We start from the raw sequence: 19,685 nt of genomic DNA, 5'->3' as shown, positions 1-19,685 counted from the left end.
ATTGTATTATTGTAAATAGAGGCTTTATTTATTTGATTAAAATGAAGTTAAGAACGCTCAGTAATTATACAATGGAAGAAGGTGAGAGAGAATCACGCTCTGTCGACACAAAGGGCACTCTGCCTTGTTCTGGCACCACTCTATAATGCAATCCCAGCAGAAGAGATGGCCACACGGCGTTGCTGTGGTCTGTGACCGTGGCGATAAACACAATGTGCATTTTCGCGCTTGCATCTCCTCGGCAGTCAGATTGGACTCTAATTGGTCACCGACAAAGGAAGATGTAGAGGATTGGCCTAATAGCCCCTCCTCTTCGCTAGAACAATATAACATATAATGCTTTAGCAAAAACGTTGTATTTTGTCAGCGCTATAACATAGAGTCGTGATTCACCTGTCTTCTCCTTGGTCTTTCTTGCTCTCCTGTTCTTTCGCTCGCTCTCTTCGCTGCAATATCCCGCGGATTATCAGCTGCAACACTAACAATACCCCAAGAACTTCATAACCTATCCTCTGCTCTCCAGGCCCTAATACCCTCGTGAATATAAATCGGATTCCCGTTACTCGCTTAGCCAAATGGTAGTATGCCCCAAAGAAATAAAACACTGCGAGATGTATAGGGTGCGCGTGCTCCTTAAAGAACGTCTGAAGCCTGGGTAACGCGTTGTGCACGAGTTCGGAAAGTAACTGACGCTTGCGAGCCAAAGAGGTAGTGAGAGTGCGCGCCTGGCGCGGGGGAAGAGGTTTGCGGACACGTTTCTTTAGCTCAAGGATCGTTTTCGTTAATAAATAGGGAAACAAGGTATGAAAGAAGATGAGGGTGGCGCGTCTCTAAAATGGTTTATCCATTATGAATACAGAATGCCGCACTAGGGTTTGAAAGGAAGATATTCTCACCCTGATTCCGGGGTAAACACCCGTCCGCTCGTGCACCTGCATGATCCCACAATACTCCTCGCCTAAAGTTTGTGTGCCGGCCAGGGTTGTTAATCCAAAGTAGCATAGATCAGAGAGCATGCGGATCTCATTTTGAAATTTGTGCTGGAACTGGGTGCCGAACTGCTGCTGGACAATAGAGGAAATTTGGTCTTGAAGGATAGACTGGTAGTAGACGTCTTTCTGATTGGAGCGAACTGTCAGGAGGCGGGTTAGACCATGGATTAAAATGCTTAAAACAGATTGGATTTAGATGCCATACTAATATCAGGTTGGGCTGCAGAGGGAAAGTTGAGATTAAAATTGGGCAAATGCCGCCTTATGTGTAAGTTCGGTTGAGCTTGTGATTGTGACTGATCCTGCGCATTCTGTAGTGATGCGGCCTCGTCTGCCACCTGTAGCGATATGGGCTCCACTGGCGTCGCCATAGCGGTTTCAAAACATGGAATGAGGAGAATGTCGAAAAAAAAAAACGTGAAATTCACATTTTCATATGCATTAGTACGCCCTCAACTCACTCTTCACTCTTCACTCTTCATTTAATTGCTTGGACCAGACTCGAATAACCTTATCATAGAGTGGCGATAAAAATGCTACACTCTGCAAAGTGTCCTAGATGGAAGCAACTTATAGAAGAGAGCGTTGCTTCCAATCTCCAAACTTACGCTCATGCAAGTAAGAGGTTTCTACTTCATTTACTTTCCTCACTGCTCTAACGTCGCTAACCCTTAGAGACTGTGCAGCTGGCGACTCTCGATGTAGCTACTAAAAGACCAAGAAATCGTAGCGTGGTCGCACGTGGCTTTCTGTTTGATACTCATTCGTCTCTGGAAACTGATCTACTCCTGATAACCACTGACGCCCGTACGCCAAAACTTGCCCAATTTCAAGCTGACAATAGTGTTGAATTATGTTGGTAATACATCGCCCTCATTGCTTAGTCACACCAACATTTCATTGTTGTCGTGATCCGCGGCCCGTTCCCTTATCCAACCACTAAATTCCACTAATATACTAGGTGGCTACCTGTGACTGGTGAACAATACCGTCTCTCGGGTCGTGTCCACTTCCTTGCATCTAAAGAACAGCAGCCCTATTCCTCACTCCCTCACGACCTCATTCCAGCACATATTTTCTCTCGCCAATTCACGCATTCCGATCCCAACATTGATACCAGACCCAATACCGATAATCTTGCGCAGCCACTTCCTCAAGCGCTTGAGTCCGAGCGCCTCCGACTCTGGAGAGATCTCACTCCTCTCCTTCGCGCCTCTTTTCTATATCCTCCTCCAGGAGAACCTTTCTCTACCGACTATAATGACAAAGAAGTAGAGAAGCATCATTTTCCAAAGGAACTGGCTGAAGACCAGGAGGAAGAGGCTCTGAAGCAATTTGTGCTATTGTTGGTGGAGGTTGAGCAAGTCGACTGGGTAAAGCTGTGGCAATTTCCTCCAGAACGGAGGCTATTCACTCGAGGCGCGGATGGGAGCTGGAAGGAGGAGAGAGTGAACCCATGAACCGGCCCCTCCTCTTATACTTTCATTATTTGGTTTGCCGAATTGCAGCTGATCACCACTATTTAGCATCCATCAATACCAGGCTATTATTATTATGATAGCATTATTCTCAACTCGAGTAAAAACATTCCCTAGCTCATTCCAAGAGAATAAAATAAATAAGCAAAGAGAGAAATAAATAAATAAATAAAAGAAAATAAAAGCACGGTATCAAATACGAATCATAAATAAAATGGTACATATACGCAGACGGACAGTGTATAGAAGCGCCTTCCCCCTCCTCTTCTCCCCCTCCTCTTCTCCCCTCCCCCTACTAAGCTCATCGCAAGTCCCCGGCTATGGACGGACGCCGAGATTCGATATTGTGGGGTCGCGGCAGCTTTGTTTCCCGTCAAAAATCCCTCTACCGTCGCCCCCTCTGCCAAAAATCTGTGTTTTGGAAGCGAAAATGGCGGCTGCAGCTCGCGAGCCTGGGATTCATGCGCTTTCGATGGGGAGGTAAATGCGCTGGAGCGTACGGAATGAGGAGCAGAGCGCGGCTTCTCGTCGGCTTTCTCCTTGACATCCCCCATTTCTTTGGAACCGGTGCCCCGAACATTTCCTGTAATGCTCTTGCTGCGCTGGAACCATTTCCTCTCCCCACCTCCATTAGGCGTGCTTGTGACCGGTTGTGGGCTCTCGGTTTTACGACGATGCTCACTTTTCTGCTTGCGTAAGAACCACTGCCTAACATCTTTACTTTTGGTCTTCTCCTTTTCCCTGCTCCGCTCTGGTTCCTTGTCCTTCTCACGCTCTGTAGAGCTACTGTTCGATAGATGCTCTTTTCCATTTCCATCGGTAGTGGAAATATGGGTAGCCGTCGCGATGGTCGATGAAGCAGAGCTGCTTGCACAAGCTTCCCCTGTTTCCAAGTCTTCTTTTTTATTCCCAGCCATTTCTTCAGTTGTAGATTGTGTTTCCTTTGCACTCCAATAAGTCTGTGGAATGTTGAGTGAGTAAATATTGAGATCTTTGGCCTGATAAAATAATAAGTATCCAGAGCCCGTGCCCGCTCGATCACCAAAGAACTTGGGGATATCGGACTCCTCGATCGTCTATTATTTATTTTTTAAATAAAATTATCGATTTGTTAAGGACAAATAAAGGTGGTAAAATAAAAAATTATCGAGTTACCTCCACAGTTTCGTCGTCAAAGATAAGCCATTGTCCCAAACTTTTAATTAAGGTAACATAATGACCGTGATGAGGGCCGCTGCCAATATGGACTACGACTGCGTAGAGTTCATAAAGTCGTTCTGAATCCACCGAGTCATCACTCTATAAGAAAAAACCGCCAAGAAGTCATTTTGAGTTTCAAGAGACGGTTTGTTTTTATAACGAGCTTACTGTGTTAAAGAGCCGCAGCTCGAGAGGGAACACCACTCGGTAGGACAATTTAACGAACCTTTGCACCTTCTCCTCGTATTTGAACCGCTTCAGGTGCAGAGCTAAGACCTGCGGCAACGATTTGATTCTCATTCGCTTCTCAGCTTCCTGCAAGCCTCCGCAGTTTTCGCACAGAAATTTATTTTGGTGACAGAGTATTTCGCTGGCGGAAAACTGGCGCAGACACGAGGTGACCGAGGTGTGCTGTTCGATATCGATCGAAATGTCGAGAAAGGTCTCGTCTCGGCTCGTGACAGATTCGCATGTGAGGCATTTTATCTCGTTGGTAAGGATTCCCGCGAACAGGTCGTGGATCCAGGTCGCAGTGGTACGGTTGTGTTCAACACCGAAAGCAACACTCTCGGTTTTGACGTTGTCTTCGTTAGCGGGCGTAAGAGAGCCATTCAAATTCTCCTGCTGCTTCAGGGTATGACTCCGCATTTTTTGCAGCTCCGCAGCAAAGTCCCGCTCATAGGCCTCAACCTCTTCAGCTACCGCATTGAGAATATACATGAGAAACTCGTGAGCGTCTTGGTGGGCCATACCACTAAAGATCTCTGAATAGAGATGATATGATTAGATTTATGTATTTGAAATAGAGAGCTTCGATGCTTCACCGTTCATCTTTCGCAACTTTGAAATAAACATTCTTGGCGCGAAGGCACCTGTTCTGGACGGCTGACTCTTCACTCGCCACCACAAATCTTTTAGCGCGACAAATAGACCGTCCTCCATTCCCTTTACACTCAACGATGGGGTATCGGTTGCGGTCTCTTGCTCTGAGGGCACCGGCTTTTTCCCGTTTACCGCAGGAATCGTGGGAGTAGAGAGTATGGAAGCAGGAAGGTACATGTGCCCGTTAGTTGCTGCTGGTGGGGGAGGTGCTGCGGTAGAACTGAGGGGAGGCGAGGCGGCAGGATAGCAAGGTGGAGGTAATGGAGATGGATAATTTTCCACGCAATCCCGAAAGGGTACACAATAGTAGAGAGCCTGAAGAATGGAGTTGCAGTAGCATGTGTTGCCAAACTATCCAGTATTAATACAAGAAAGAATTAGGATAAATAATGCCCTGGGGGAAAAACATGCATTCGAGCTACGCTACATTTTCAAGTCCAAAATACTTTTCGTTCGGGTCGTACAGGGCTTCAATTTCCAGCGGTGGCGTGATGGACTTGCTGGTGGGTATCTGAGCCTATAAGCAAGAAGGTCAGCAATCGGCCAGAGTAGTAAAATCCATTCATCTCCAAGAAAAAACGTACCGGATGCATCCACTTTCGAATCGACGGAATCGACATTATGGATTCTACCGGAAAAAGTAACTGCGAGTCGTTTTAGTTAAAAATTACTTAATGCGTTTAGTAAGACAAAGTTATGGCGCTAAAAAAGAACAACAGGAGAATGAAATGCGAATAATAAATTAAATGACATCTGTGAAGTAATGGAGAGCTGGTATACCACTGCCTCTTCACGGCTAAGGAGAGAGAACAGAGGGAAAACTAACCGCTGCCCAAAACCGGGAAAGTTTTTCTCGGCTATGCCTTTGACAATATCACAAAAGTCACGAGGCTAAGGAAATGATCAAACTGTCCTCAACTATTTTGGCTCCAATGAGCCCCAGCTACTAAGCCCAACTTCTGAGAAATGCTGGGCATACACGTAATGACTTGCACCACGGCACTTGGCGGGCCCAACAAATGCGTGGTTTCATCATGGCCAGCAAGTTTACGTTTCGCGCCTAGATCCGGCTGCCACGATTTCCCACCCTACCCGTAGAACTTTGGAGGAAAAAATAGAGGCGCGATCCGACGGCTTGGCAGAGCCTGTTTGGAGACCTCTTTCATTACATGCGGGGAAAATTGCGCTCAATGCAGACGAAAATAGAAACTGAACTCACACTCTATTTCATTATGACTATTCTGGGATGGCTTCATCGTCCTATGTAAATTATCCAGGGTCAGTTGATCGTGGTGCTCCGTACATCCGATCCCTCTTCTCCCTAATACCGGACGCAAATGGTCGGATTCGGCTGCTCTAGTAGCGACTGCATCTGGCTTCCTTTTCGATTTTGGATACAATTGACACCATAGCACACCGATGTCGACTTATTAGGTCATTTTTTTTTGTTCACATTTTGCTTCTGAAATTGTTCCATTAGCCAGCTTCAATAATTGATTACAGATTGGCAAGGTCATTAATCTGCTCTCATCTTAATGCTTCCTTATCTGCTCGCCTTGTTCAAGTATTAACAGCTAGCATTTCTTCTTACACGCAAACATTTTCTTATCTTATCGCAGCTTATTATCGACTTGATAGATTTTTTTTAAGCTCTCCGTTCCAACTTAAATTCGCATGGATATGCTTTATGTTTTTGAATCGTGGGTATCAGAGAACAATACGAAGAGAGATTTCGAGCTAATTTTGTAGCACGATGTAGCAGAGCATAGTAGAGCCGAGTAGATTAAACGTGTTCTCGTATACCTTAATAATGCCAGCTATAAAAATTATACGACCAATACCCTTCAATCTATTTTAGTATATTGTTGCTCTTTACTATGCTTCTTCAGGAAACTACATTTGGTATAAGTTCACGGTCCTCGATACACTGGCAATCGAATATATTTAATGATTTTACAATTTTTATTAATATGGACCGAGTCATAGCGAAGGAAAGCGACCTGAGAGTTAAATTGGGTACACGATGACAACTTCTTTGAAGAGACTTCACTTGGCTACTTCATTGGATTTCTAGAGAATAGGGATGCTATTCAAGGCCGATATAATTACTTGATTGGTCCTACTCTGTCTGGAGTATGGAGTATCTTTTGCATCTTGTTTTACAAAACAGTTAATCACTTAAGGAGAGTAAGTCGGGATCATTTACAGCACTCATCCCGAGTAGTGTATTCTCTCTAGATGAAATTTGTGGTGTATATGCTGAGGCGACACGAGCTAAGTATTACCGACTCAGAGTGGTTCTTTTCGCTTCGATAATCCACCCAAAATGTAGTAAGTAGGTCAGTATGATCGAGAATACATTATTCATATTGGGGGATTCTGTTGTATACCTGAGAAAAAGGAGGCTATTTGTTCTTATAATATTTGCCATATTGCATTTCCCGCTATATGTTGGTGAACTCTCGTCAAAACTACATAGTCTGTGTTTCATTAGGAGAGAGAAGCTGGAGCAAAATAATTTTGCCGTAAAATTTTAGTCCTGCTCAATTTTGCCACTCTAAGATTAAAATGTCTGATGATGATTTCCGCAGGCGTATAGAGCAATTAACAGTGGTTAACGTGCAAACCAGTTCATCTGGTAAACCTATAGAACTCAGGTGTTTTAACTATTCACTTTTTGCTACGTATTGGATGTTTTAATTTATACTTTTAATTTTGTTACATGTAGCGATGATGAATTGATAAACCGATTTACCAAGCTCTTTGGCCCACAGCCTAACAACTCGAAAACTCAATCGACTCCTCCAGAGGCCGACAAAGAGGATTTAGATGAGGTATACTGTCTGAAATTGGATATTTTACTATTTAAGAGTCTTTAATTCCATCCAATTTTAGGTTGAAAGATTACTTTCCGACTCTTCTTTGCTAGAGGATTTGGATTCTGAGCTCATTACCCATCCCCCTAATTCGAAGCTCGATCGCGCTATCGAAACATTTCTAGGTGAAGATATTAATAACAGCGCTGATAACCATGAGACTTCTGAGATTCTTGCACAAGCAAATGATGAGGTGGCCATCGAAAGGAAATACAAGGATATTGCAGAGAAACAAGACGATGAGCTGGCCGAACGATTTCAAAAACTTTTCAGAGATACCCCTACTTTTGCTGCAACACGGGTAGGTGGAGGTAAAAAAGAAGTCGGAGATGGCAGCGAGTTGGGACCTCCTCCGGAGCCTTTGGATATAGAGGAGATACGACCTAATGAGGTTGATACTTGGTGTTGTAAGTTATCTTGCCTTGAAGATAAGCCTGCATATTCACGGAGGCGGGATCATGGACTTACGAAGCATCTACTCTTTCAAATCATTTGACACCCTAGGTATATGTAACGAAGACGCAACCATTCGATGTCATGACTGTGACGGTGATCTGTATTGTAACGAATGTTTTCGAGGAGGGCATCCCAGAGATGATCCAGAAATGACTCGGCATCGCTATGAACCCTACCGGGCAACCTCATAGTCCCTCTCTCTCCCATTCCCTCTACATTATACGCTTTCCATATTAGACCATTGTGACTGTCTCGCTATTTCCATGCTAAAATGGATAAATACAAAGAATATTTTATTTCAATACATATATGTATTATATTGTGTTTGGTATTATATAATGCAGAGTAAGAGAGAAAAAAAAAAAAGAGAAAAGAAAAGAAAAGAAAAAGGGTTTATAGCAACGGATCAACAAGAAGTCCCGGAGAAAAGAAAACAGAGAGGTAAGGAGTGGGGATATACAGAAAAGAGCGTAATTGGGGCATTGGAGGGAAGAGAAGAGGATTAAGGATAAGAGGGATAAACTTCACAAAAAAGGGGGCACGCGTTCCACTAACATTTAAGCGCCTAGAGCAATCGCCTAAGACTGAGCTAATTTACACCCGTGACACAATACTAGCACATCGTCATTTCTATACATTACGGAAGAAGATTAGCGTCTCATTTAAAGTGATTTTATATAAGCTTCTTACTCAGGAATCTCCACACAACATCGACTACATACAGCACCCCTGCATGCATCGCAGCCTCGCACACACACCATGCACACTTCAGCTGAGCATTTATCGCAGCGAGTAAATGTGGCCGTAAACAACCTTTGACGATAACAAACTGCACAATTGGTTGCCCCATTTAATTTAGAAGGGATGTGAGGATGCTGGGGACGAATGCGAGGCGAGCGGGCATGAGATCGCGATTTTGGAATGCGGAGGAGACGGTTTGGTTCATCTATACATTAGATCGAGTAGAACATTAGTCTTGATCAATGGATGTCCACCTCGAGAGTGATTAAGGGAGATCCGGAGCGGAAACCTACCACACATCCCATCATCCCCAGACTCGCTATCGGATTCGTCGAGTTTGCGAAATTTAGGAGGTTTCGCGAGCGATTCGGCAGCCACATGATGGAAGCGTTTCCAAGACATTGGTGATTTATCAGAAAGGGAGAGAGGAGAGGAGCGCTTGCGAGAAATCCCGGCTGGCATATTTTTTTCTGCTATTTCTTGATATGACAGTTTGTGATTATGGAGAGAGGGGGGGGAGGGGGAAGGGAGAAAAAACAGTGAGGAAAGAAATAATTATGCAAGTTCTGTAAGTTGAGTGGTTAAGTGATTCGAGAAAATAGTAAGATTCTCCGGCCAATGTGCTGCGGACAGTGCTAACGCGTTTAATTTTTCAAGCGCGTCATATCAAAATATAAGCTATATTTGATCCATAATTCACTTGCGCTGCAGTAATGGACTTGGTCGCAAATGTGAATTCCATTTCCAGTAATTTCAGAAAATAAAAGAAAAAGGACGGATGCAGCATTGAATAGCTATCAGCTTTAGCAATATCCTACTTTCCACATTTTTTATTGATATACACAGCTGGGCCAGTGAATGCTGTGAATCTTGCAATCTCCAAAAACCATGGTACTAATGCTAGTAATACTAGATGAAATGGTCGATTGAATTGGCATATATGCGGATCTAGTACCATCGCATTGATGAGCGATGTTGAATCTATGGACAAATTTATGCTACCGCTAATTTAGATAAAGTGCTAACCAACGGATGTGATAAACTTACTTTAAATTGAAGAATCTTGAGAGTGGATTTTATTCCTTTAGGAAAAGATGTACTCAAAATAACTGTTACAAGCACGAGAAGAGTCCATGTTTACGGGACCATTCTCAGACGTGGGCTGGCATTCGATCCGATCCAAATCATCGTTATTGCGTAACCAAACCAATCTTCATTATCCCTTAGTGTGTTAGGGATTGGTCTTGGTTGCCTGCTACAATAGATGGTATTCGCAAAAAGCTCGTATTTCTCCTTCTGGAGATACAAATCTATAATACAATGCAATAAGACTAAGTTGAATATACTTTGCTCGCAACCATCGAAACGTCGGTCCCGTACAGATAATGCGATAGCGAGATATTAGCCACCATTCTCAATGAGATAAGATTATTTTTTTCACCTCCTCACTCGTGTTAGAGGCTACACATTGAAGAAGTCATAGGATGAGGTATAAATAGTCTAAGAACAGTGGTAAGGAGATCTTTCCCTTAAAATTGTCCCCCAAGATCTCAAGTTAGTTTAATATTCTATATCTGTTACTACGGCTTTAACTAACCGAAGAATATGGCTAGATATTTCGGATAGAGAATTGAAGAGAGCTTCGAAATTAGCTAATTACCAAGCCATATTGATCTGGAGAATACATATTGTGTATGCTAATGAAAATTGCTCGATTCAATTTTAATAAAGCGCGTAAAGTAGTTTTTAGATGACTAAATGAGATGATATTCGAAAGGATATTTGCAAGAGGATGATTGCACGCCTGTTTTATTAGAAATAAGCCAGGCGAACTTGCTATGGGCTCAAATCGTTGAATACATAACGTACATTCTGTTAGTAGCTACGGCTATAGAAGCCAATGAAAACATCACAAGCCAGCAAACTCGTTCTATTTGTAGATATCCAATTTATTTTAAACCTACACGGATTATGCGGCTACTAATCCTATTTGGACAACCCCGATTCCTTAAAAAGTACCTTCATTAGAATTTCATTTATGTCGTAGGGGTCAGTGCTTGTATAAAATCACCACCTTGACCAATGTACCGAGGCAAATAGCTCGGTACCTGTAATGAAAGGATGAATGAATGAATGAATGAATGAATCATAATGTAAATACAAATGCCATTCTTTTACAAAAACGCGATGTATCTGAATTGGGAATTCTTTCTCTAAGGAGACCTGTTTTCACTTTGCCAAAGGTCAATATCCATGGTAGTGTGAAGGACCTAGTGCCTATTTTCTCTCCTCAGGCACCTCCTTACATTTTAGAACAGCACTCTTCCACAAAGCACAGTGCATAATTCCTTCTTATTGAGGAATATCAAACTTGTTCAACATTCCAAACCATATATTGAAACAATAACCATACAAAATCCAGTTTGGAGCCTTGAAGTAACTCTTCAGATCCAAAGTGGAATTAAACTCGAATGCGCCAAAGCGTTCTCAACGTTGGGGGTTATGCAAAGGGTGAGTCAAGAAACTCTCTTGCATAGCTTTGAAGAAAGGGATAATTTCTCGCTTGTGACTATCTGCGTCATTAAATCTTATTACTAATCCACCGAAGAACCCTCTAGACTTTTGTATAGACAGATTTCAGAGCAAACCACGCTGGGGAATAATATCCAATATTTTTTTGATTTAAGATGGACTCCTACGCTGTGCTACCGTAAGAAGCGTCCTTCAAATGGATTCATTACGGTGGCCGTGAAAATGAATTGTCATTGCATTAATAATCATTACTGGCTTTTGATTTTATCCAGATCCGAGCTTTTTGCATGGATTCTAGTTAGCTATAAATACCCCCCTTGGGTTTGCGTATTTTTTCCCCCATCCAATCCTCACAAAAGAACCAAAAGAATAATATCAATGGCTTCTCAAAACAAATACGAGCTCTACTACTTCAACGTTGCTGGCCTTTCTCGCACCATTCGCATCCTCCTTGAGACCGTTAATGTATTTACTTTCATTGGACTGCCTTTCCAACACCACCAATTCCGCTTCCCTCCTTTTACTAGGCCGATTATACCCTTAAGCATCCCCAGAGCTGGGAATCCGAGAAACCCGACACCATTTTCGGCCGTCTCCCTATCCTCTATGTCACCAAGCCCGATGGCAAGCGCGTTGAAATTGCCGAATCCAATGCCATCAGTCGGTATCTCGCGCGTGAACACGGCCTGCTCGGGGACGATAGCGATGAAACTGCCTTTGTGGAGTCGGTGATTGATTCGCTGAATGACTTGCTTGCCACCGCATTGCATCATGTCTTCTTTGCGAAGGAGGAGGAGAAGAAGGCAGCCGGCAAGAAGACTCTGCAAGAAAGTGCTGAGAAGCTCATTCCCTATCACGAGCGCCTCCTCAAGAAGAACTCCAGCAATGGTCACTACCTTAAGGACAAATTCACTGTCGCTGACATCCATGCGTTTGCCATCCTTGGATTGCTCCAGAATGTCCTTGGCGAGGAAGTATTCCAGACCATTGTCAACAGCGAAAAGACCCCGGCATTGGTCAAACTCAATGAGGCCGTGAAGAGCACCAAGGCTGTGCAACGCCTCACCGAGCAAAACTTCTTTAGTTCATAAGTGTATTTTTCCGCTTCCATTGCTTCTTGTATTATTCAATAAAATGCGTCTGAAGGCTTAAGTTCCATATCTTCTGTTTGGTCCATCCCCGAATGATCATGATTCCGAAATAGGGTTAATTCCCAGTTCGCATATGGAAAGGGTTCTATGGCGGCCCAATGAATTATGGCTGGGGAAGGAACTGGTCACAGAAGCGTCATCGAAATTGGATTGTTCCAGAGGCAATGCAAGGTTCAATATGATCCGATTCTACTCTTAAGGTTCGGGTTGCAGCGACTTGCATGATGGGAAGAGACCATGACGGGTTTCCTCTTGGGCTTCGCCCCCTTCTCTCAAACAATGACTCCTCTCTTCGTCCCTATCCAATGGGATGCAGGCGTTTCTATGACGTGCCCCCTCCGAGGCCCCATGCCATTCCCCTCTACTCAGAAGCAGCCTGGGGAAGAGAAAGGGAATTCGCAATAGATTGTAGTTCCACCCCCGTGGAGTTACATCAGCACGTGGGCGGTTCCATTTACTCGGAGGAAACCGAGTGTGCAATCAAAAGCTATCGAGGTGTGCTGCCTCTCCTTTCCCTACATGTCGATGTCTTGGCTGTGATCGCAACCCGCTGAGGTAATGTAGCCAAGAGCTTTCGTCTTCCTCCCACTGAGACACGTTTTCCGCACGCTCTCCGTAGCAGGTGCGACGCGGCCCCGCTGCATGTCGCCATATGTTAGTACTACTGAGCGCAAGCCTTGGAAGGCATGCTTAGACTCTTTTGCTAGGCTCTCATACCTCAACTTCCATCTCTTTCCATGACATAAAGCAGTCGCGGAGAAAACCAACACGTTTTTATTGGTTGGAGTGGATGCTGTACCCATTGATTTGTCCCCGATCAGGGACAATATAAAAAGTCTTGTCTGAGGTTGCAGAATACAAAAGCGCTTTCCCCTTACTTTTATCCACCCCCGGGCAGCAGTTCTCCATATTGGCATTACTTCAAAGGGTTATATTGCAGGTCTCATGACAAGTTCCAGCCAGAGTGGTCTCCTTAAAGACTTCACACAGTCACCCAACATCCCATCCCTTCCCGATGAGCTGCCCAAGAAGGCTGATGCGGTTGCCCCGCAAAATGAGGATTCTAAATTGAAAGGGGATGCAAACCAAGCTCTTCGATCCCGCTCGCGCTCTAATGCCATATTTGTAACTATCTTCTCTGCTTTCGCATTGTTTTCAGACGGATATCAATCGGGCATTATCTCTTTTGCACAAGTTCTCTTGAAATTGATATATGGAACTGATGTCTTCACTCCAGAGGTTGCATCTCGGATTTCCTACGCATTGTTCGTGGGGGCGCTAATAGGACAAGTCGGATTTGGTCTTATCTGTGACCGAATTGGCCGCAAAGTTGGACTTATTTCTACCACAATCCTCGTTATCGTCGGGGCCGCCTTGAGTGCAGCCAGTAGTGGCTCCACACCCGAGGGTCTATTCTGGATGCTCGTCATCTCTCGTGGTATCCTTGGCGTAGGAGTAGGGTAAGTTGGAGCTATTTGGCCCTTTGGCCCTCTGTTAAAAGATGAGTGAGAAGAGTTGCTGACCGATACATTTTATCCATTTTAGTGGTGAATATCCATGCTCTAGTACCAGTGCCGCAGAGTCGGCGGATGAAGTGGTGCCCGGAAGACGTGGGTTACTATTCATTATGGTGACTAACTTCGTGATTGACCTTGGCTACGTTGTGTCGGCCTTCGTGCCTTTGATTCTTCTGGCAATCTTTGGTGAGCAGCAGCTTGAACCAAACTGGCGCCTGTGTCTGGGCCTTGGGGTGGTGCCCCCGCTTAGCGTTCTTTGGTGTAAGATTTCATCTCTGTGTTTGCTTAGACCCTCAACCGAGTTTGGATCTCATGCTTCTCTCTTCCCTCTTTAGTCCGGTTGAAGATGTCCGACACTACCCGATTCCGGAAGTCGTCGCTCAAGCGCAAGGTACCCTATTGGCTTATCATCAAGCGGTACTGGCCCCGACTATTGATCACGGGGGGGTTATGGTTTTTTTACGATTTCATCTCATATCCAAGTGGTGTATTCTCATCCACTATTCTCTCGGTTGTAGTGCCGGATAACTCTTTAAAACAGACGGCTGGTATGCGATTCTAATCCCCATTTGCCCCCCCGCCATCCACCCCTCTCTAACTTAATACTCTCTTTCTCAAAGGTTGGAATACGTTGCTCTATGCAATGTATTTGCCGGGTGCCATTGCAGGCGCTCTGCTCTCTGATAGACTAGGGCGTAAGAACACCATGGCCCTTGGTTTTATAAGTCAAGGGTGTGTTGGTCTGATATTGGGTGGATGCTTGAATCTTCTTGTAATTAACTGTTTCCCAATGTTTGTTGTCATGTATGGCATCTTCCTAATGCTTGGCGAGCTCGGCCCGGGAGATATGGTATGATTGGATATAAGGCAAACCTAAAAATCTGACCTGACTCCATGTTTTAACCTTTTCTTAGATTGGGCTGGTGTCTACCGAAGTTTACCCAACTGCGGTACGTGGGACAGCGTATGGCATATCTGCAGGTAAGTGTGGCTTGGGAATGTGGTGTGGTGGGGTAACATCTTGGTTCGCAAACTCACTATGTGCATTTTGCAAAGCTATTGGCAAAATCGGTGCTACGGTTGGCACAGCTGCCTTCTCACCTATGGTGAGCGCGGTTGGCGAGCGCGGCTCGTTCCTCTTCTCGAGCAGCCTGGCTATTCTTGCAGGTATTGTTGCGTATTTCTGTGTTCCAAACATCCAGCCCGAATCTTTGGAAAGAGAAGACGAAGACTTTAGACTCTACCTCGAGAAGAACGGGTTCAACACCGCTCTTTTCATGGGAGAAGCAGCGGAGACCTCAGCGGTTGAGCCGGATTCCAAACCGCTTCCTTAATAGACCCTGTATATTTATTTGAACTAAATATAGATTGTATGTCATAGAAAATTTTGAAATAAAGTCCATCTGATGAAATTGTATGCGTGCAAACAAGAATTGCACCTAGAATGACATCCTTCCTAAGGACAACCAATGTTCAGTGACATTGTTCACTACTGTGAGGGATTTGAAAAGTAGAGAACCGCGCTATTTCAGCAGAGGTTTTCGGTGATGTTGGGTAAGGAGTGCCTAGATTATGCATTAATTCCTTGACCAAAGTCAGTTTGGAATGATGTGACGACCAAATTCATACAACGACTAGATCTTAGAGAGGCAATTAGTGTTCAAGAAAAAAAACTTGGCTGGCATGATTGCTCCTGTGAGCTCTCTAGATTGGAGAGTTTGTAATCATGGAGAGGATGAGAAGCAAAATGTAGCATGAGTTGAAAGGTCAAGAGGGGCAATAAGGGTATCCTTCGGTCAAAATGCTGCGGCCAAAGTTAACGCGTTTAATTTTTCGAGCGCGTCACACCATTATTACTCTAAAAAAAATAGGGGTAGATCCAGAAAATAAATTCACAATGGCAGATTCAATGGATATCGATACGAACGCAAACTCCATTTCCAGCGTGAATAAAGGAAAAGGAAAAATGACAGAGCCAATGTTAAATGGGCATTTACCTTGGTAATTCACCAATTTATTTCTACATTCCATTAGATAGAATAAATGAATAATATATCCAATCAACGTTAGGGTCGAGAAATATCGCCCTCAGAAACTCGAAGATCTGGTCTCGCAAAGGGATATCACCTCTACAAGTAATTCTTTTCTCTACTATCGTCGTGATGGCACGCTCGTTAATCCAGTGCTCACATTATTTGTCTCTTTTATTTATTGTAGTCGAGCGATTTATTGATGAGAATCGGTTACCACATCTTCTTTTTTATGGTCCCCCTGGTACGGGTAAAACCTCTACTATTCTCGCATGTGCACGCAAGTTATACGGGGCTCAATGGAGATCCATGGTTTTGGAGGTAAAATAGAGCCATGTTCCCAACCTCATTTTCCTACTTTTAATATTCTGCTACTCTAGTTGAATGCTTCCGATGAGCGTGGAATTGATGTTGTAAGAGAACAGATCAAAGGATTTGCAAGCACTCGCACGATCTTCAGGTGAACATAAATAAGGTTTCTGGAGAGTAGCTCCGTAGTATTGACCAGTCTCCATGGATATTAGTTCGGGTTTCAAACTTATCATCCTCGATGAGGCCGATTCTATGACACAGGCTGCACAGGCTGCTCTGAGGAGAGGTGAATATTTGTGTTGATAGGGACGGTGAGGTTGCCTCTTAACCCACATTTCTTGTGGTAGTTATCGAGAAATATACCAGAAACGTTCGATTCTGCATCATTTGCAACTATGTTTCAAAAATAATCCCTGCCATCCAGTCTCGATGCACACGATTTCGCTTTGCTCCTCTCGAGATTAACCAGATCGAATCACGCTTAAATTATATAGTTCAGCAAGAAGGGTATTGAAATATCCCAAGCGATACCTTGGCATGCCACTTGACAATTTATTTCCTATATGGTTAGGGTTAACATAACAGAGGATGGGAAGAGAGCACTGCTTAAACTGACGAATGGTGACATGCGACGAGCTCTCAATGTACTACAGGTAGAGAGCTTCTAACAACTCTGAATTCCTCGGATGTCATCCATCTCTAATCTTTGTATTTATTTGGATCGGGTATAAACCGGTAGTCTGCGCACGCTGCCTACGACCGCATCGACGAATCTGAAATCTATAGCTGTACAGGAAATCCTCACCCGCGTGATATTCAGCAAATTGTCGACTGGATGCTCCAGAACGAATTCACAACTGCATACTCCAGTGAGTAGTATTCTTGATTCCCGGGACCCGAGGGAGGCGCGGCTTACTCTATTTCCTTTGACTCATTTCGTTTTGAATAGATATTTCGAAGATGAAAACTGAGAAGGGCATGGCACTGCAGGATATCATCACAGAGGTGCACGAGTTTGTTGAACAAATCGGATTCCCCGGCCCAGCGAGGATCTATCTCTTCGAAAAACTCGCAGAACTAGAATATCGGTTGGCACAGGGTGGCACAGAGAAGATACAAACCACGGCACTGATTGGGGCTTTCAAAATAGCGGTTGATCTGGCCGAGAAGGAGACAAAATAGCATCCCATGGCCAGCGTCTCTTTGTTTTTTTCTTATGCTCCCATTTTTATTCCCTCAGTAAAGTGAGGAAACATACTCTTTGCTTTTGTACTTCCCCTCTTTCTTCCAAAACACTCTTCTCCCGTTCAGCTATAATCAATCTATTTTTTTACAGCCAAATTTATTCCATCACAGTGACATTACTCGATGTCCATCATTTGGATATCTCCTTCGTTTGCGTCAAATTGTTAGTTAAATGGTAATCATGTTAAAAAAGGGGGGGAAGAGATATTCTCTAGCTTAAAGCGGCATGCTAATAACATGGTTTTAGCATTGAAAGCGTGAAAGGCTTATAGATTTTTTAATATCTGATGCTGTGAGTTTCGGTTCCTCTCATGAATAGTATCCAGGGTGATGAGGTCAAGAATTAATTTATTTACCTTGCATGGACGTGACAGAAAGCCAGATTTGACAGATGGGTTATTTCAATTAAAAGTCAACTATATGTATTATGTTAGACCCTACCCCTAGACCTAACCAACAATATCACCCAGGTTGACCAAAGTCGCGATTCTCCATTACATGCCCTAAGATAAACCAATGGCTCTGGAGCAATGGCATGCCCAATTTACCAAAAATAGAGTAGATTGTTATGAGCATATTAAGTATATTGAGGTTGCTTGATTTTATATTTTTCGGAAGCTAATCATCCAAAATTTCTATCTATTTAGAGCAGTGTATTTCTGATTGATTTTTAAGTGAACTGGTTGATTGAATTTAAAAACCGTTCAAAATCGCGGGGAAATTCATGGCCTATGAAAATTTCTAATTCTACGAGACTCCCCCGAGAGTTCCGATCGAACAATAAATAGTTCGGAATCTTTTACGAGATGTATATATTGGGGACCGCGCCGATACCATTCTTTCATTTTTTTATCTAGCATTTCGAACTCCTTTACAGATACACTCGGCCGCACTAATAGTTCAGGTCGCAATACCCCTATCTGGATAATGAGTCGAAGGTCACTCTCTCGAGCTACTCTTATTCTTCTTTTCTTTTCCATAGCTTTTTTTGAAGCTCATGCCAATGTAATCGAATACCGACGCCAGCAGGGGGAAGCTCAAGAAATATTGAGGGAGGTTGTGACGGCCACACCCACCGCAGCTCCTACATCGATTTCTAACAATAATAATGTCATCGCACAAACAACATCGCCATCCTTGGTCACCCCAACCTCATCCCAGGCGGCAACGGCTAATACCATCACCCCTTCACTGCCTTTTCCAACCACCCTTCTAATAACCACCGCCTCCTCTAGCTCGGGTTATCCTTCACCCACGGGCTTCAATTCCACGAATCGTATCTTAACTGAAGTCTGGACTTACCCGACCCTACCTGAGAGTACACAAGCTTACAATGTCACCATTGTGCTTCCATGCCCCCTCTCCACGACAAATGCGGTACTTTTCAGCTCAGATCCTCAATTCAACGCGCCCTGCAACGTGACTCTGAAGCTCCGGTCGTCGTGCACAAATGGGGTAGATGCAACCAAATTGATCCACGAGGGCAAGGAAACTTTTGGCTTGATGCTAGAGAGTGGGTTCGACAGCTCCGCGGAAGAACGGTGCATATTTAGCCTGCGGACGGTGGCGCCAACGACAGATGAGTTAGCTAAAACGATGGCATCATGGAGTGGGACTGCAGAGCGATGGCAACTGAGCTTTATCACTTACTTTATGTTCATTTTATCGTTGTTGATGGTCATCGTCTAATGCTGCTATTGTACATATCGTCCTAGGACGCCAATTGCTCTTACCAATCTGACGCCATATAGGTTGAATATAACTTGCTTCTCAATTCTATAATATTGATCACGAGAGTTTAGATTATCCCCTGAGTTCGAATTTGTATTTTAATTTAATCAACGCAGAGCCATAATACAGACTCCATAGAGTGCCTGAATTCATAGAAGGGTATCTCTAGGCAAAAAAAAATCGCGATCCTCAGTACTGTTCACTTTGAGTCAGACTTTAAGCCGGGGGTGAAATCTGATTATATGAAACGGAATTGGAACCCCCCCCCCAGTTCGTGAGGTTTTGCAAGAGTAAGGATGCACTATTTGTAACCAAGGTGAAAAGTTTCCGCCGTGTCCGATAAAGTCTTAGCCCATGTTATTTCTTAACACACTTAAGACTTAACCTGGAATCTCACTCAGCACTGAAAACCTTGTGTAAAATTTTTTGTAACCTAAACAGCCCATTTCTAGGGCGTTTCCTGTCAAAAATGGGGGGATGCTGACCAGATAGAGTCTTGTTGAACAAATTGAGAATAGATAAAGATAAAATACATGAATCGC

At 43.8% G+C, this 19,685-nt stretch overlaps 10 protein-coding genes across 10 annotated transcripts; 7 read left to right on the top strand and 3 right to left on the bottom strand.

The window, feature by feature from the left end:
- Nucleotides 1-57: 57 nt before the first annotated feature.
- VTP21DRAFT_9521 (uncharacterized protein) lies at nucleotides 58-1,363 on the bottom strand (the record flags this gene model as incomplete). The annotated part of the gene is made up of 4 exons (XM_069400487.1): nucleotides 58-316; nucleotides 394-830; nucleotides 897-1,132; nucleotides 1,198-1,363. 4 exons carry the CDS (start codon nucleotides 1,361-1,363, stop codon nucleotides 58-60), a joined length of 1,098 nt encoding a protein of 365 aa, XP_069254408.1.
- Nucleotides 1,364-1,525: 162 nt separating this feature from the next.
- Nucleotides 1,526-2,452, top strand: VTP21DRAFT_9520 (uncharacterized protein; the record flags this gene model as incomplete). Its single annotated transcript, XM_069400486.1, has 3 exons — nucleotides 1,526-1,610; nucleotides 1,668-1,851; nucleotides 1,954-2,452. The coding sequence occupies 3 exons, from the start codon at nucleotides 1,526-1,528 to the stop codon at nucleotides 2,450-2,452; spliced, it is 768 nt and encodes a 255-aa protein (XP_069254407.1).
- Nucleotides 2,453-2,673: 221 nt separating this feature from the next.
- Nucleotides 2,674-5,172, bottom strand: VTP21DRAFT_9519 (uncharacterized protein; the record flags this gene model as incomplete). The annotated part of the gene is made up of 6 exons (XM_069400484.1): nucleotides 2,674-3,546; nucleotides 3,626-3,769; nucleotides 3,839-4,434; nucleotides 4,495-4,903; nucleotides 4,980-5,069; nucleotides 5,137-5,172. The coding sequence occupies 6 exons, from the start codon at nucleotides 5,170-5,172 to the stop codon at nucleotides 2,674-2,676; spliced, it is 2,148 nt and encodes a 715-aa protein (XP_069254406.1).
- A 1,948-nt stretch (nucleotides 5,173-7,120) lies between these two features.
- On the top strand, nucleotides 7,121-8,075 carry VTP21DRAFT_9518 (uncharacterized protein; the record flags this gene model as incomplete). Its single annotated transcript, XM_069400483.1, has 4 exons — nucleotides 7,121-7,209; nucleotides 7,281-7,386; nucleotides 7,448-7,835; nucleotides 7,933-8,075. The coding sequence occupies 4 exons, from the start codon at nucleotides 7,121-7,123 to the stop codon at nucleotides 8,073-8,075; spliced, it is 726 nt and encodes a 241-aa protein (XP_069254405.1).
- Nucleotides 8,076-8,462: 387 nt separating this feature from the next.
- Nucleotides 8,463-9,087, bottom strand: VTP21DRAFT_9517 (uncharacterized protein; the record flags this gene model as incomplete). Its single annotated transcript, XM_069400482.1, has 3 exons — nucleotides 8,463-8,514; nucleotides 8,575-8,830; nucleotides 8,919-9,087. 3 exons carry the CDS (start codon nucleotides 9,085-9,087, stop codon nucleotides 8,463-8,465), a joined length of 477 nt encoding a protein of 158 aa, XP_069254404.1.
- Nucleotides 9,088-11,535: 2,448 nt separating this feature from the next.
- VTP21DRAFT_9516 (uncharacterized protein) lies at nucleotides 11,536-12,248 on the top strand (the record flags this gene model as incomplete). The annotated part of the gene is made up of 2 exons (XM_069400481.1): nucleotides 11,536-11,622; nucleotides 11,685-12,248. 2 exons carry the CDS (start codon nucleotides 11,536-11,538, stop codon nucleotides 12,246-12,248), a joined length of 651 nt encoding a protein of 216 aa, XP_069254403.1.
- Nucleotides 12,249-12,381: 133 nt separating this feature from the next.
- On the top strand, nucleotides 12,382-13,002 carry VTP21DRAFT_9515 (uncharacterized protein; the record flags this gene model as incomplete). The annotated part of the gene is made up of 3 exons (XM_069400480.1): nucleotides 12,382-12,432; nucleotides 12,509-12,844; nucleotides 12,928-13,002. 3 exons carry the CDS (start codon nucleotides 12,382-12,384, stop codon nucleotides 13,000-13,002), a joined length of 462 nt encoding a protein of 153 aa, XP_069254402.1.
- A 251-nt stretch (nucleotides 13,003-13,253) lies between these two features.
- On the top strand, nucleotides 13,254-15,159 carry VTP21DRAFT_9514 (uncharacterized protein; the record flags this gene model as incomplete). The annotated part of the gene is made up of 6 exons (XM_069400479.1): nucleotides 13,254-13,768; nucleotides 13,854-14,086; nucleotides 14,161-14,373; nucleotides 14,446-14,675; nucleotides 14,740-14,806; nucleotides 14,882-15,159. The coding sequence occupies 6 exons, from the start codon at nucleotides 13,254-13,256 to the stop codon at nucleotides 15,157-15,159; spliced, it is 1,536 nt and encodes a 511-aa protein (XP_069254401.1).
- A 563-nt stretch (nucleotides 15,160-15,722) lies between these two features.
- VTP21DRAFT_9513 (uncharacterized protein) lies at nucleotides 15,723-17,349 on the top strand (the record flags this gene model as incomplete). The annotated part of the gene is made up of 9 exons (XM_069400478.1): nucleotides 15,723-15,826; nucleotides 15,896-15,960; nucleotides 16,043-16,176; nucleotides 16,236-16,315; nucleotides 16,380-16,453; nucleotides 16,515-16,674; nucleotides 16,739-16,820; nucleotides 16,907-17,036; nucleotides 17,117-17,349. The coding sequence occupies 9 exons, from the start codon at nucleotides 15,723-15,725 to the stop codon at nucleotides 17,347-17,349; spliced, it is 1,062 nt and encodes a 353-aa protein (XP_069254400.1).
- Nucleotides 17,350-18,339: 990 nt separating this feature from the next.
- VTP21DRAFT_9512 (uncharacterized protein) lies at nucleotides 18,340-19,101 on the top strand (the record flags this gene model as incomplete). Its single annotated transcript, XM_069400477.1, has 1 exon — nucleotides 18,340-19,101. One exon carries the CDS (start codon nucleotides 18,340-18,342, stop codon nucleotides 19,099-19,101), a length of 762 nt encoding a protein of 253 aa, XP_069254399.1.
- Between the last annotated feature and the right edge of the window lie 584 nt (nucleotides 19,102-19,685).

This window comes from Calcarisporiella thermophila, assembly GCF_041956535.1.
Source record: "Calcarisporiella thermophila strain CBS 279.70 unplaced genomic scaffold VTP21scaffold_5, whole genome shotgun sequence".
Taxonomy (NCBI): Eukaryota; Fungi; Calcarisporiellomycota; class Calcarisporiellomycetes; order Calcarisporiellales; family Calcarisporiellaceae; genus Calcarisporiella; species Calcarisporiella thermophila.
Note: the sequence above shows the minus strand (reverse complement) of the source record. Positions and strands in the feature narration are given on the sequence as shown.